Consider the following 16,734-nt stretch of genomic DNA (forward strand, 5'->3'; position numbering starts at 1 on the left):
TAACAAATTTATTTGGGCATAAGCTTTCGTGGGCTAAAACCCACTTCATCAGATGCACGGAGTGGAAAATACAGTAGGAAGAGATATATAACAGTCAACTGTTATATCTTCCTAAAAGATACTAAAATACTGCTAAAAGTATACAAAATACTGAATGGCATACGGAAGGCAGGTCAGGAGCTTCTGTTCACCCTGTGTCAAAATACAAGAACTAGGGGACAGTCAATGGAACTGAAAGGTGGCAAATACTAAATAGATCCAATAAAACACTGTTTCATTCAATGTCTGATTAGACTGTAAAAACAAAAACAACGAGGAGTACTAGTGGCACCTTAGGGCTGGTCTACACTGCGGGGGGGATCGATCCAAAATACGCAACTTCAGCTACGCAAATAGTGTAGCTGAAGTCAAAGTATCTTGGATCGAATTTCCTGGGGTCCAAACGGCGCGGGATCGACGGCCGCGGCTCCCCCGTCGACTGCGCTACCGCCACTTGCTCTGGTGGAGTTCCGGAGTCGACAGTGAGCGCGTTTGGGGATCGATATATCGCGTCTTAATGAGACGCGATATATCGATCCTGGATAAATCGATTGCTACCCGCCGATACGGCGGGTAGTGAAGACGTACCCCAAGAGACTAACAAATTTATTTGGGCATGCCACTAGTACTCCTCGTTGTTTTTGTTTTTACAGTCTAATCAGACATTGAGTGAAATAATGTTTTATTGTATCTATTTAATATTTGCCACCTTTCAGTTCCATTGACTGTCCCCTAATTCTTGTATTTTGACACAGGGTGAACAGAAGCGCCTGATCTGCCTTCCGCATACCATTCAGTATTTTGTATACTTTTAGCAGTATTTTACACTTTGTGTTTGTTTATTTTGAGGGTCTGTCATTCCTTCACCACAGGAAACTCAAGTTTTACCACTTAGTCAATGAACCTACCAACTTGACAATGCTTCTTTATGCCCTAAAGCAAAGAGGATCTCTATTTGTTCTGCAGTAAAAGAGCTCTTAATTAGGCTGTTGTTCCACGCCTGTTAATACCCCATTTTCCCTCTGGATCTAGGGAAGTTCACTCTGCCCCTTGCTGTTCAGATAAGGCCAAGTGAGATCACACAGCAAGGTTGCTCCTTCTAAACAAAATCTATTTATTGATTACTAGGATCATACTCTCAGTACACAGGCTATTTCTCTCTTAGGACACTGGCCAGACTTGACTATTTTGTGACACTCAGAACTACTGATTTCACATTTGCTATATGCTGCTAGGCACTAGGGACCAAATTCTGTTCTCAGTTACACTCGTGTAAATGTAGACTAAGTCTGTTGCAGTTACTCTGGATTTGCACTGGTACTACTCTCAGAATTTGACCCTCAGTGGGGAAAATCCAGTAAAATACATAGAGCTTTGTGGATACCATATGCCAGGAAATGGCAATATTTTAGCAAAATGTCTTATTGCTCGACTTCAGAGAACAGACACAACTGGAAACGCTTTTCTGGCTGTCACAAGGAGAACCTTTGTACCACTACAAACTAGCTGGGGCTTGGGGAGTTTTCTTTGCGATATTCCACATCTCTACCTTTTATTCTGTCCTCAACATCCTTCAAAGCCTGTATCGCAACTACACTCCCTCTGGTTGAAGAAAGGTTTTGGAGCAAGGAGAAGTGGACACATCCAATGTTTTGTTGCCTGTAGACTATCGAGCTAATCCAGAATAGTGCTGTCTCCTGTTTGGCTGGAGCAAAGCTACACAAAGTACATGTCATTCCTTCAAGGCCATTCTGTTTCCAGCTAGCAGTGTCTGTTATTGGGTCATATGGAAATACTTTGCTGACTTTGTTAATCATTCACTCCCCAGCCTTTTTCGAGTGAATTGTTTGCTAAAACTATTAAAATGTCTGTATTGAAGGATGCCTTTGGACTCTTAAAACAGTGGAGGCATCTCACCAGAACAACAGAGACATACCTGTTGTTACTACAGTCACTCAAGCACGCACTATTCATTATCATACAGCCACAGGCTACACCACTTTTGCTTGATCAAATGCTGTTGGGAGCTCTTAGAACACACTGGAGATACAGCTGACTAAACTGAACAAATGCCACTCACCCACACGACAGTTTCCAAGTGGCGCTGCGGTTACCAGGCTCTTCATATTCCAACTGCTATTCAACTTCAGAAAAATGCACAAAAGGAAGAACCCCTTCCTAATAACTGGTATAAGTCACCGTAGCTCCACGGCCTCCAACACAGCTAGGCTAATTTATACCAGCTGAAGAACGGGCTCAAAATATGTTGCTAGTTTTATCATGAATTCAATGCCAGGGAAAAGTGCCAGCCTATTTAAATCCTGGGATGCTGGGTGGGGCCCATCAAAGCAATGAAAGACCCGCCCCCTCAGAAGAGGGAGGGGCTAAAGGACCTAAGATGGGTGACGAGAAATGAACCAGCAGGGACAGGGGTGCATGCAACGCTGGAGCCTGAAGTCTTCTGTTTATACACAGAACAGGTACAGCATTGGTTTTGGACACGCAAGTTTCCCCAGAGCACTCTACCTTAGCCCAGAGCTGGAAGAACAGCCTTAAGGTGTGACAAGGGCATGAACTTTCCACATCTGTTGTGCCCTTGCCCTCTCTGCTGGAAATGCAAACAAGGGTACCAATTAGGGGTAACAGCAGTGAGGGCGGTTGTGATGTAAACACGTGTCAATCAGGAACTGTCTGAGATCACCACATTCATTTCATGCAGATCACTCAACAGTCAGCAGGTAAGGATTTTCAGTCCTCGCAGACCAGATCTGCGTTTGAGCATGTCATTGGAAGAGCACGGGAACTGGGGCATTGCCAGGAGTGGTGGAAGTGCCCTAAAAGTGGGGGGACCACAGGCACCCAAATTGTGGCCCTGCCCCCATGCCATACCACCCTGAAGTCCCCGCCCCACCCCTTCTCCCTGAACCACCACCCTCATGCTGCACATTCCCCCACGAAGCCCTGCCCTTCCACTGCCCCTTCTCCTGAAGGCTCCTCCCTCGCACCACCCCTTCTCCAAAGACCCTGCCCACGCACCACCTCTTCCCCTGAGGTCCCACCCCCGGCTCGCTCCTCTAGGTCCCCTCCCCCCATCACTCACCCATACTTGTTCTGGAGCTCCTGGGCACTGCCGGTGCTTAATTTGTGCCAGGGCTTGGCAGGGCTGAGCCCTGGCACCTCTGGGCTTGGCAGCTCATAGACCCGGCACCTCTGGGGTTGGTAGACGAAGGTTTCTAACCATCAGAGGAGTGAAGTTCTGGAACAGCCTTCCAAGGGGAGTAGTCGGGGCAAAAGACATATCTGGCTTCAAGACTAAGCTTGATAAGCTTATGGAGGGGATGGTATAATGAGATTGGTCTTTGACTATTAGTGGTAAATATGCCCTATGGTTTGTGATGGGATGTTAGATGTGGTGGGATCTGAGTTACTACAGAGAATTCTTTTCTGGGTGTCTGGCTGGTGAGTCTTGCCCACATGCTCAGGGTTCAGCTGATCGCCATATTTGGGGTCGGAAAGGAATTTTCCTCCAGGGCAGATTGGCAGAGGCCCCGGGGTTTTTTTGCCTTTCTCTGCAGCGTGGGGCACGGATCACTTGCTGGAAGATTCTCTGCATCTTGAAGTCTTTAAACCATGATTTGAGAACTTCAATGGCTCAGACACAAGTCTGATACAGGAGTGGGTGGGTGAGTTTCTGTAGCCTGCCTTGTGCAGGTCAGACTAGATGATCATAATGGTCCCTTGTGAACTTAAACTCTATGATTCTATAGCCCCGGCACCTCTGGGCTTGACAGTTCATAGCCCCAGCACCTCTGGGCTTGATAGCTCATAGCCCTGGCACTTCTGGGCTTGGTAGCTCATAGCCCTGGCACCTCCGGGCTTGCCACATCAGTTATGAAAATAAAAACATGGCTTGAGCCCTAGCACTTCTTTCATTACAAATGAAGCACAGCCCATTGCCAACCCTCCAGGCCAACTACTTACTCCCAATGTAAGTCAGAAAAACAGAGCGGGGTGGGAGGAAGACGATTCAGAGTGAATGCTAGTTTAACTGCACCTTGGCGTTTCTAGTGATTCAAAGCATAAGCAGGAGGGGTTTAAAAGCACAGCCACATAGTCATATACAGCTCCACAGTGCACTAAGAGCTGCGTTCCTATTTAATATCCCCGCACCCCCACAATCCATCTGATACTCTGGGCCAGAGACTGAGCTCTGTTGCAACCCCAATGATGTCAATGGAGTCACTCCAGATTTAAAATGGTGCAAATGAGATCATCCTCTGCATGAATTCGCCTCTCTGACCTCATCAGACCTGCTGACAAACCTAGTTAGGATTCCACAGACATATCGCCGACTTACTCGGCCAGTCACTAAAAAGTTGGTTTTGACTGAACGCTAATGGACTCTCGTGAGATAGGCTCAGCTAGCCAGTGTGGATTACAGTTCTACGTGCGCACACAATAAGCATGGAAAACTATCTCAGATGACATAATAGGAAAACATTACAATCTCTCTTATAAGACAAGCGAGGTTTTTATATGCATTTAATATACATTTCTTGGTTTCAGCTGCTTCCTCGCCACAATTTTCTGCCTGTGCATTCTCCAGAGAGATTTTTTTTTTTTCCATTGTAATTTTTCAATTTGTTCTTGGTCTTGGCATCGCAGAGAAACTGAATGAGAAAGATCAAAAAAGCCATAAGCTGCAGCCTTCCCTCCCTACGTACTTCGCTTAACATTTACAGCTTCTCTGCAGAAAGTTCTACAAAGTGTTTCCCCCTCTCCTCCTGCACTTGGAAAGCTTGAGTCAACTTCTGCTGGCATAGAGAAGTGAAACAGATACCACAAGAGACTCCCAGATGCCATGGTGATGGGTGCAATGTAAAAACCTAACTAGGCAGAACAAAAATTGTGCCACATTGAATCAACAGGGGTTGCTCTAACCAGAGAAGTTTTCTGGCTTGGGCTTTTTACTGTGCCAGGGAAAGAGAGCTTTAAATAGCATTTCGGGATCCACAATGCATCCTCGGCCCATCTAACCATGCCTTCCTCCTGCCACGCTGCTCATATTAGGGCCAACACTAGCTGTCTGCATTCCCCCGCAGTGGATGGGGTTTGCAAGCACTTTGCAACTCAGCAGCACTGGTTCAGACAGGCTTTACGCCGGTTACGCTCTGGGTAGGGTGATCAGATGTCCCAATTTGGCGCTTTGTCTTATATAGGTGCCTATTACCCCCCGATTTTTCACACTTGCTCTCTGATCACCCTAACCCTGGGTTACATCTGACAGACTCCACTGAGGAATCATCTAGCCTGCCCATTCCAGACCCCCAAGATTTGTGATCACCCCCACTAAGGGTATGTCCAGACTACCCGCCGTATCGGCGGGTAGCGATCGATTTATCGGGGATCGATATATCGCGTCTTGTTAAGACGCGATATATCGATCCCCGAACGCGCTCCCCTTCGACTCCGGAACTCCACCGGAGCGAGTGGCGGTAGCGGAGTCGACAGGGGAGCCGCGGCCGTTGATCCCGCGCCGTGAGGACCCAAGGTAAATCGATCTAAGATACTTTGACTTCAGCTACGCTATTCACGTATCTTAGATCGATCCCCCCCTCCGTGTAGACCAGCCCCAAGCCACAGAACTTCCCCCTCATGTTTCTAAGTCAGGCGGTATTACTGTCATGGTCATCATGGATTTCACACAACACACAAAACTGCCCATTTGCCAAAGTAAAAACAACAATCTTAGCAAAAGCAATGCAAACGCCAAACTCTCGGCCAGTTTTCCTTGCCTACTGCCACTGCTCTGAGGAAATGTTGGGAGGTACGTGCGACCCAGCTTGCTGCAGGAGGGATGAGAGGGCAGGAGGCAAGTAGGGTGAGGGCCATGGCTGTAGCCAGCGCTAACCTACTTTGGGGCTGAGCAGGCAGACAAGACCGCTCAGAGCAGCAGCAGGGAGAGAGGGGAAGATGAAACACGAGAGAAAGAAGGCCTGACTCTCCCAAAGAGAACAGCGCTGTTGCCTCTAATGGAGGCACAGGATCTAGTCTCCTTTCTCTTGGATTCCTCAGGTTGATTCTCCCTATCATCCTTGCCTCTGCTTCAATCCTATCATAGGAAGGAGGCTGCGGCAGGGAGGAGCAGTTTCTGTGGCTGACCCTGACTTTTGGAAGCAGATTCTAAGGACATGTCTCTATTGGGGCTTTGGCACCGATGTAGCCGTGTGAGTGCAAACCCCCTAGTGTAGACACACTGTAAACCATCACTTGCATGAATGTGGCTTACCCTGCAAATAACGATTTACCCCAGTGCAATGCATCTGCCCTAGAAGTTCATAGGTGCATCTTTGGTGGCGTTGTCACTCCCTGTGTAAAAGCCCCCAACAGAGACAAGGCCGTGGTTAACCAGTGTATATTCTGATCTCCGCAGCATGAGTTCTGTTTTCCACCGTGGACATTTCAGTTTATCATAGCTAAAGAACTACATGTGATCACCACCTACAAACTAATTTGCATGAAGAGGAGGAAGGTTGATTCTGCTGAAGCAGGCTGCACGGACAAATGAGTGACCGAGAAAGAGCTATTTGGCACAGAAACAACGCAATAAGAAACGCAGAGCTCTTAATTTAGAGGAAGCATTTACATCTGCTAATGTGCTATTCAGTGTTCTGGGAGCTCAGCTGTGCATTGCCCCCTGGAAGCCAGGCTAGAATCTGCTGCCTTCTGATATCTCACTGGTTTCCCAGGTAGGATGAATATTGTTAGTTGATGTTGCAGGCCAGTCTGCAGAGCAAGTTGTACTGCTAAGGAATAAAGGCTGGGGCATAACACCAGAAAATGGGAGTCTATATCGGAGAATGAGCTCAGGTGACCCAAACGTTCCTTCCAAAGAAGTTCCAGGATGTTTAAGCTGATTTCATTAAAATTTCTTTGCTTAAATTATCAACGTGACTGGTCATTTTGGGTGCCCCCAGCTTTGGGTGTCCAATATGAGACACCTCACTCAGGCCTGATTTTCAGAAAGCGCTGAGCACCTCTTCCCTCCAAACCAGTCCCCTCTAAGGTGTCTCAAGTCGAGCACCCAAACAGGAGGTGCCCAGCTTGGCTCGTCACTTTTGAAAATGTAGTCCAAGCTTGTGCTTTAGAATAAAGCTGCTTGCAGGTAATGCCGTAACTTGCGGGGTTTTTCACTGCAGAGTTCTCAGACAAGTTAAAACGCAAGGGGAATGCTTTCCTTCCCTTTCTTCAGGTGTGTGATGAAGCATTTTTACCATTGTCTGATTGATATGGGCCCTTCACCATTAAAATATCCACTCATCAAAGTTAATCCGGCCCCCTTAAATTTGCCATTTTGCGCCCTGAAACATGATACTTTTTGTCCAGAGGGGGAGAAACAAAACCCAAAACTCCACCAACCCCTTCCACTCTCACCCTTATTTATATGTCTCCAGCCCTCTTTACTTCTCTGATCATGTATGACCTGAGCCAAAGCGCCACCGGATCCCGTCCTTAAGGATGACTCCTCTGAACTACTGAGCATCCTCGACTCCACTTGAAGCCAATAGGGCTGAAGGTGCTCAGTATTTTGCAGGATCAGGCCATATGTTCTCACGTCTTACGCCTTTGGAGGAACTGGGCCAAACCAAGGTGAATACAATAGCTTAAGCTGCAGTATATTTAACAGTGCTCAATTTTCCCAACATTACAGCACTTCAATAAAGTAGGGGCGAGTTCTGCATGTCAACTTTCTGTAGACCCTCAGGCAGTGTTGGGAGAAACTCCTTATATCTGCCCCCACCATCCTTATACTTCAGTGATATGACTCAGTGCCAAGGTTCAGCGCCTTTTATGCTGCCACTCAATCCATAACACGAGAGGTGAGCACATCTCTGAGCAGCCCGGGAGAGAATACACTTACCTTTCTTGGTTTCACTTTGTCATGGTAGTCGTACTGAAAAATGCCCTTGTAGCTAAGTCCTAACCACCAGGGAATTCCCTGCTTGTCCTAGGAGATAAAATAGAAGGAATGACATTGTATGGGAGGGGGACATTCCAGACACTCCCTGGCAGGAGTGGCGGAAGCTACCTCAAAGTGCGGGGGCCACCGGCGCCCAAACCTTGGCCCCACCCCCGCATCGCCCCTTCCTCAGAGGCCCCGCTTCCATGTTGTCCCTTCTCCCCAGGCCCCCACTCTTGCACTGCCCCTTCTCCTAAGGCCCCGCCCCAACGCTGCCTCTTTCCCCAAGGCCCCACCCACATGCCAGCTCTTCCCCCCAAGACTCCTCCCCAACTTGCCTCTTCCCCCCCAAGATCCCACCCCTGCTCGCTCCTCTCTTCCCCCTCTCTCCCGCTGCTCGCCCTTACAGCCGGTAAAAAATGGTGGGGCTAGGGCCCCTTGGTCCCCTCTGTTCAGGCGCCCCTGCTCCCTGGCCCAATATTCAAGGGAAGGATTTCTCTGTGTGTGAGAGGGATCATCCCGCACCATGCTAGAGGATCCCTAGATCACAAAGATCCCATGAACACGGAGAAGATCCCTGGCACTCTTATCTCAGGCATGTAATAGCTTATGGAATGCACCAAATTGCATCAAATTTCTAAAAACATCCCCATGGAAGGATCTCCTTGGGTCCCCCTTGCAATGGTTCATCCTCTCCGCTGCCCCCCTTCCTGCAAATGTCTCAGTCTGAACACTGCTCTGTCTGGCCTTGGAGATTGGAGGGGGTGAAACCCAATAGCCCAGCTGACTTAGATTATGCGTGGGAACCCTGACATCAATCGATAAAATGCAGCGCTAATGGGATCCGACGGCTACCAAGCGATAAGGTCTGACAGACTTGGACTCAAATGCTTTCCATCTGAGTGTGCCAGAAAACTATTTTATGGAGTAATGAGTGATATTTGATACAAGCTCTGTTTAGATTTAGTGAACTGCAACCCTCAGTGAAACGATTCCAATTTGCCAAGATGCTGGAAAAGGGCAGGGGGGGAAAAATAGCAACAACAAAAAACAAATGATGCAGCAAGGTGGAAAATGACTATACGAAGCAGCAACATCTATGTTACTCATGAAGGGCGTGATCCAAAGCCCATTGGCTGTGAGCTGTCCCACTGAACTTCTCTGGGCTAGTAAGTGTTTGTTGAATTGGGTATGTCTGCGCTGCAGCTGGGAGGTACGATTCCCAGCACGGGGAGACAGACTCCCATTAGCTCAGCACACGCGACACGCTAAAAATGGCAACGTGGATGTTGCGGCACAGGGTAGCTGTGAGCTTGGACTCAGAGGGTCAGGCGGGCTTGGGCTCGGGTGGCTAGCTGGAGCCGCAGCATCTAATCTGTCTACCTTTGCTGGGAATCATGCCTCCTAGCTGCAGTGTAGCCATACCCTTAGGGTCCAATCCAAAGGCCTCCCAGTGTAATTCTTCCCTAGCCGACAACTGACACACACTCACCAATTGAGAGGAGTTCACTGGAACAACCCTCAGTAGTAAGCACCATGCACAGCAGCAAGTGTTTGGGCACCAAAATCCAAATAATTCCCTGCAACTTCCACCCACTGAAGTCAATGTTAGCTGGGCACGCAGGAAGGCTGGGGGACCCTGCCCTATGACAAGGGATGGGCAAACCATTTCAGGTCAGCAAGATGTAGCTAACAGAGTCCTACTATCTGAGTTGTGGCTGCCTTTCTCTGAATACAGGGCATTGGGGGTGGGGTGGGCCAGGGAGATCATATTTAGGGTATTTATTGTCAAATTGTTTCTGTTGTATCTTAAGTGTGCAAGACACTTTGCAGATGTACAAGAAAGTAATGTTCTTGTACCTAAAACCATGCAGGTCAGTAGAGATAATGATGGAAGCCATCAAAACTCCGTGGGTGATGAACAGGGGGAAATGCTCCAGGGAGAGCAAACCAGGCTTCCTTTTTTATGTTATTGCTATCACTTGTAAAAACCTCCACTGCTGGGCAGGCCTGGAAGTGGTAGAGGCGAGATCATGGTGGCGGATTGCTAAACAAACGGAGCGAGCCTGGAGGAGGGATTTAATGAGGGAGAATCCCAGCATGAAATCCAATCCGAAGACTGCAAGCTGGAGTCAATTGCTCCAGCCCTAGTGGAGGGGATGCTGGAATTTTATCTTGAAGAACAGGATTTTCCTCTACTGAATTGTATTTACCAAACAGTCACTGAATAGTTGAAACAAAGTTTATCTTAACAAAGGAAGTGAAACAGTACTTTCAGGAAAGTGTAGTGTAAACAGCGGCCAGAATTTTTGTCACCATCATCAGTTTAATTCAGTAAATGCCCTTTGTTGGTGGCACGTACCTTTACTGCATAATAATGGACTCCATACGTTGGGAGGGATTCTACAATGCTCATGTAACTGCAGAATGAAACAGAAGAAGAATAACATGGCTGAGGAGTGGGGTTCTCCTGAAAAAGCATTTGCTTAAAAAAAAGAAGTTACTAGACAGGAGACGGGAGACACAGTTATGCGCAGAATTTACAGCCCAGTGTAGAATATATCCTAGCAAACAAAGGTCGCAACCCAGCATTGTCCTTCCCAACTTACTTTACAATCGCTTGGCCTCTTGTCTGACCACTCAGTTTCTTGTAATGCTCGATGACTCTGTCCTCGCTGCGAAGGGAGACATAGAATCTTGTTATTTTTATCTTCGCTCAATAATCAAAGAAGATTTCAATAGGTGACCAGGCATTTCTGTTACATACGGCTACCAGCCTGGGAAACGAAGAGGGTGTGTAACAGAGACTACTCAGAATGGGACTGTACTCAGCCCCCGAGAAAAGGAAGCCAATGCAGAATACAAGATGGGATTGCAAAGAGAAAGGTTTCTGGATGGTGCTAGTTTTGTTAAGGGAAATGGGATCTACTCCCTCAGACTTTCTTTTCTGTGCCTCAGTCGCCTCCTCTTTGAGTTTTGTTTTGTTTACAATGCAAGTTTTGTCTCGAGACAAACTGCAGCCCTGTGTCCCCCCTTGCAGACCTAAAGGAGCCTCTTGGCCAGCTGACACTCACAGCAGGCTGGGTCCCGAGCCTTCAGGAGCACTCCTCAGTCCTCACTGCTACCGCACAGAGGACAAAACCATGTATGGGAGTCGGCTTCACTACAGAGAGCAGGCTTGTGGCTTGTTATTACCCAGGGCCAATTTCTTAGCATCTACATAGCATACAGAGTAAGCCAGACTTGTAACTCCATCCTTAACTGCCCGCATTGTCCCCCACTAGGGAAGCGGATATGGATCGCAGAAGGTCATAGAACCAGGGTGATGTGAGCTTTACTAGGAGTATGAGCGGTACTCTCAAGGACACAAAAGGGCAAATTATAGACCACATTTGGATCTCAGTGACATGGGTCTCCTTTGATTTCAATGAAGTCACTCCTGATTTACACTCATGTAACAGAACAGCCCGATTAGCCTCTCAAACTAGTTTTATATTGGTCTAGCTTCAGTGGGCCAGCCTGATTCTCTCACCTGCATCACGATAAATCAGGAGTAATGTCAAAGAAGTCACACCAGTTTCACCACTATAAACTGGTCTGGGAGGAGAATCAGGTCCTCAGGTGTAAATTAGAATCTCCCGGCCTTTGTGCCTTTTCACGGAGGATGAAGATTCTCTGCTGTGCTTCTGGTATGTCTGCACTGCAGTTGGACACACACAGCTGGCCCCTGCCTGACTTCAGCTGGCAGGGCTGACGATCCACCTCGCAGGGTCCTAGAGCCTGGGCTCCAGCCTGAGCCCGAATGTCTATACCAGGGGTCGGCATCCTTTCAGAAGTGGTGTGCCGAGTCTTCGTTGATTCACTCTAATTGAAGGTTTCGCATGTGAGTAATACATTTTAATGTTTTTAGAAGGTCTCTTTCTATAAGTCTATAATATAGAACTAAACTATTGTTGTCTGTAAAGTAAATAAGGTTTTTAAAATCTTTAAGAAGCTTCATTTAAAATGCAGAGCCCCCCGCGTACTGGTGGCCAGGACCCGGGTAATGTAAGTGCCACTGAAAATTGGCACGTGTGCCATAGGTTGCCTACCCCTGGTCCACACCACAATGAAACAGCCCTGCAAGCCAGAGTCAGCTGGCACGGACCAGATGTGGGGTTTTAATTGCAATGTAGACATATCAGAGGCACAGCCCAGAACTCACAGCCCAGGAGGAGGCTAACGTGTTTTTCAGCCAACGTTGTGCCCTCCCAGTCTTGGGCTGCTCTGGGGGGCTACATAAGCCCCGGGCATAACTCAGCCAGCCCTGGGGGCCTGTCTAAGTTATGGCAGCCACCCTACAGGCCACAGCACTGTCTGGAAATTCTGCAGAGCTGCATGCTGCAGCCCTGTCCCCAGCACACCCCCTATCCAAAGCTTGCAATAAAGTCATCAGGATGCAGCCTTATGGCTGTGCACCTATGAGTAGGGTTGCCACCTTTCTAATGGCTGGTAACCAGACCCCCAAGACGCTGCCCCCAAGACCCCACCTCTTCCCAGAGGCCCCACCCCCACCTCGCCTCTTCCCCCAAGGCCCATCTCCTGCTCTGCCTCTCCGCCCTCAAACCTCGCCCCCATTGCTCGTGCCTCTCCCTCACTCCCCCACATTGCTCGCTGCAGGTTGGAGGCGGCCTCAGCTGAGTAGGGGTTGGCTTAGGTTAATGACCCATTGCCTCCCCCTTCCCTGAAGTAACGGGACTTTTGGTTCGGTTGCCATTTAGATTGCTAAATTAGATTGGTTCGGTTGCTAGGAGCCCTTTTTGACTGGACTTTCCGGTCGAACACCTGGCAACCCTAAATGGCACCCAGACACAGAAGCCAAAAACCGGACTGTCTGGGTAAAACCTGGACGGGTGGCAACTCCACAGTGCCTGCCCTGAGGGAATCCTCCCCCCAACAGGAACTGAATCTTTGGAGGCCCCTTTATGCTTCTCCTGTCCTTTTACATAGTGTAACTGGCCAGGTTGGGGTGGGTGATGATCTCACCCCAAGTGCTTAGAGATCCCGGCCCTGGAGGCTTTGTGGAAATCTTTGCAAAATATTTCACTTAGCAACAGCTCTGCTTACATAACAGTGTCTTCTCCTCTGTATTTCTTTCCCCTTGTGTTTATTATTGTGCCAGAACCAGGCGCACGGAGACGGGATCTTTGTTGCAAAGGCGCTCACCTACCCCTGCTGTGTAGCGCTCAGCTGAAATCATAACCCCCCGGCTGTGAAATCACAATTAGCTGCCATGCGGAGGATAGATCACTGTGACATCTTAAACAGGTGGGGAATCAGAAGCTTGAACGAAGGAGGTGAAGATCCTGTTTTCATGCAAAACATCCCCAATTTGCTCACCCGAGGAGGAGTCCCCCAGCCGGCAAGCCCAGAATTCTTAGACAGGCTCCCGAACCAGTAATCCGGATGGCTGATGTAATATGGGGACATGTTCGTGGCACTTTGCCGCAATAGAACATTTCAACAAATAATACAAAGGGAAGGCGGCAAAACAAACACAAAGGGGAAAAGGGGTAGGATCATTTCTAAGGAGAAGGGTTTTCAAGTCCGCTGCTCTTTAACATCCCTGCCATTGGTTTGTGTGCAAGTAACTTACTTTCCTCATTTATTCCCTTAGGCTGTGTCTACACTGGCACTTTTGTTGCTAAATTTGTCGCTCAGGGGGGTGAAAAAACACCCCCCTGAGCAACAGAAGTTTTAGTGATGAAAAGCGCCACGGCTGCTACTCTGAAAAGTGTGGACTTTGTTGGCAGGAGCCACGCTCCCGTTGACGAAGCTACCATCCCTCTTTGGGGGCGGTCTTATTTTGTCGCTGGGAAAGCTCTCTCCCGGCGATAAAGAGCAGCCACATAGCGCACCTTACAATGGTGTGGTGCGCCTTGTAAGGCACGCTGTGTAGATGTAGCCTTAGGAGTGATTCCCCACTAATCCTGCCAAAATAACAGGTAAAGAAAAAAAGCCTGTAAACGTCAGTCAGCCAAAGGGCACGAGGGGGGTGGGTCTCAGAGCCTGGGCTCCAGCCCCATCTCAAACCTCTACACTGCTACTTTTAGCCCCACAGGCCCAGCCCCTGCTCGCCCAAGTCAGCAGAGCTGGGCCCTGAGACTTCGTGCTGTGGGTTTTTTTATTGCAGTGTTGACATACGCAATGTGCAAGGCAGTGAGGTCGCCTGGCATACTACTTACTGCAAAGGGTGCTGCTGTTCGGGCAGGGAAAGGAGTGTTTTCGCTCTCCTGACAAATGTCGCGGAGTAAATGTCTCATACAGAAAGTGACAGCCTTAGATTCAATAGCCTTAGAGCCAAATTCTGGCCTTGTATTCGTGCAGGTGTCTCCCACTGAAATCATGTGTGTCATCTGAAGGCAGAGTCTGGCCCTTACCGTGTAACAGTCACAGACAAGATTAATGTCTGGAACAATCACTGAGTTACATGACTACACAAATGCTGGACGGTCTCCAGGCTACATCATTCCCTCTGATAAAGAAGAACAAAGAGGACTTAGAGTCCTTTGAAATGTCCTTGTAAGCCCAGTATTGCTTACAGGCCTGATCTGCCTCAGCTTCAGATAGATCAGGAGTAACTACCCAGAAATCAATGGAGTTACCCCAGTGTGTCGCGTGAGAGCAGAACCAGCCCGCTGTGTGCTGCTTTGCTTCGGTTTTTGTTCTTTGTCGTTCAAATCCATCCCTGATGTTAACTTCATTCACTTCACTCCCCCGGCTGGACATATCCTCCTATCTGGGTATTGCCCTGTGCAATGCCTCTGAGTTTTGTTTGCTTTTGTTACAAATTATTAAAATACATAAAATAACGGAATGTTTCTTACATCATTTCCCCTTGGGCGTGGAAGCTAATCAATGGCACATTTTCCTGAAAAGCAAAGCCCTGTCTTTTGAGAGCCTCCTCAAAAGGCAGTATGGTCCCTGGCTGAGGCACTAGAGTAGGAATCAGAAGACCTGCATTCTATTCCTGGCTCTGACTCAGCCTGCTGGGTGAACTCTGCCAAGCTACGTCATCTCCCTGTGCCTCAGTTTCCCCATCAGTAAAATGAGCCCATTGTAAAACGCTTGGCGATCTACAGATGAAATGTGATATATAAGAGCATTATTCCTCCTTCCTTCAGTTCTCTCTCTTTTGCACCAGATAATAAAACCTGGATTACACTGACGCCATGAAAGCATACTGCCTTACAGACCTCCGTTCATGTAACATACTTTTTGCGTCTTCTTTTTCATTGCCACGGCCACATGCAAGATATCATCAGACACAGAGGCTAATTTCTGTCTCCAGTTTTGCTACAAGGGGGTCACCTCAACCCGTGCCAGTGAAAACAAACAAAGTACTTCACTCAACAGGACAAGCCTTAGCAGAGTTAACACAAATTCTCATCTATCCTTTCAGCTGCTCATCTTTTAGCTAACTGTTACTGACAGCTATGCAAGTGCTGGGGCATTGGCTGGGACCACCTGCTGGTATCACGGTTACAGCACTGACTCCAGATTGTCGCCACGTCAGTGACATATAAACGCATACATAGCACATGACAATGACAGAGGCCACTTAACAAAGTGACTAATGCTTTGGTATTGATGAAATAACATGAAGCTGAAGTCTGCTTGTCAGCTAGTAAACATCCCCTGTGAATGCTACAGAAGACCCATTTATGTGAATGATCCTGCAGGAAAGAACCCTTGAAGATCAAGAATTCCCTCGTCCCTCGCAGCTTATAGAAATAGAAATTAGGCAGCTTGTAAGCAAGCATAGGGCCAGAATTCCAAAAGAGCTCGGGGCCACATTTCCAAGTGCTAAGCTCCCAAAATCAGAGCCAGACTTTCAAAAGTATTCAGCTCCCAACATGCTGAGCTGTTCTTAAGAGCTGATCACGTCTTTCTGGCGCCTTACTGAAAATCTGGCCCCTAGTTCTTCCATTGCCATCAGTGCTTTATAGATTTCAACTCTATATCCTGCTGAATACCTGCATTCTGGGCTGGATTCAGGTGGAGGAACTATCAACCCATGTTTAGGGCTCCAGCTTTTGTGGTTGCACGGTGAGACCAGAATCTCCACCTTCATTTTAAAAAATCATCTCTCTAGCCCTCATGGAGGCAAAGGAAAGCTTGCAAATGTGACCCATAACTGATGCCTGCCTGAGTCTGCAGAGAGCCTGAAACAATAGCTCCAAGAGATGTGAATTGCTCCATTCATCTTTACCTCTGAAGTCTGCTACCACCCCAAAGAGGGGTGAGGCTCTGGTGTGGGGGCAGGGCAACAGCATGGGGACAGTGCCACGGAAGTCTGTGTAGGTTGTGCCTAAGATCCCAGACTGACTTAATTCAGCCCTGCCTACACTTAAATGTCCAGCACTTGTCACACGTGTGTCTCTATACCTATCCCAACTTAAATTTAATGAGAGCTGTAGGGGGTTTGCTAGCACTACAGCTGGGAGGTGTGACACCCAGTGCGGGCAGACAAACTGGCGCTAGCTCAACTTGAGCTAGCATGCTAAAAATCGCAATATGGATGCTGGGGCACAGGTGATGGCTCGGGCTACCCACCCAAGCCCACCTGCCTCCCTGGGTCTGAGCTCGGGGGGTTAGCCCCAGCCTCAGCCAATGCCACAACATCTACACTGCTATTTTCAGTGCGCTAGCTCAAGCTGACTTAGTGCAAGTCCGTCTACCTGCGCTGGGAATCA

General features: G+C 48.3%; 1 protein-coding gene across 9 annotated transcripts in view; it reads right to left on the reverse strand.

Moving 5' to 3' along the window:
- FRMD4A (FERM domain containing 4A) overlaps positions 1 to 16,734 on the reverse strand; it is a 552,359-nt gene that overhangs the window by 62,074 nt on the left and 473,551 nt on the right. For all 9 annotated transcript variants that reach the window (XM_034765163.1, XM_034765172.1, XM_034765181.1 and 6 more), the window contains 3 exons: positions 10,609 to 10,674; positions 10,362 to 10,419; positions 7,961 to 8,047 (listed from right to left, as the gene is read on the reverse strand). In XM_034765163.1, the coding sequence (XP_034621054.1) occupies positions 7,961 to 8,047; positions 10,362 to 10,419; positions 10,609 to 10,674 (211 nt within the window). The remainder of the gene's footprint in view (positions 1 to 7,960; positions 8,048 to 10,361; positions 10,420 to 10,608; positions 10,675 to 16,734) is intronic.

This window comes from Trachemys scripta, chromosome 1, assembly GCF_013100865.1.
Source record: "Trachemys scripta elegans isolate TJP31775 chromosome 1, CAS_Tse_1.0, whole genome shotgun sequence".
Lineage (NCBI taxonomy): Eukaryota > Metazoa > Chordata > Testudines > Emydidae > Trachemys > Trachemys scripta.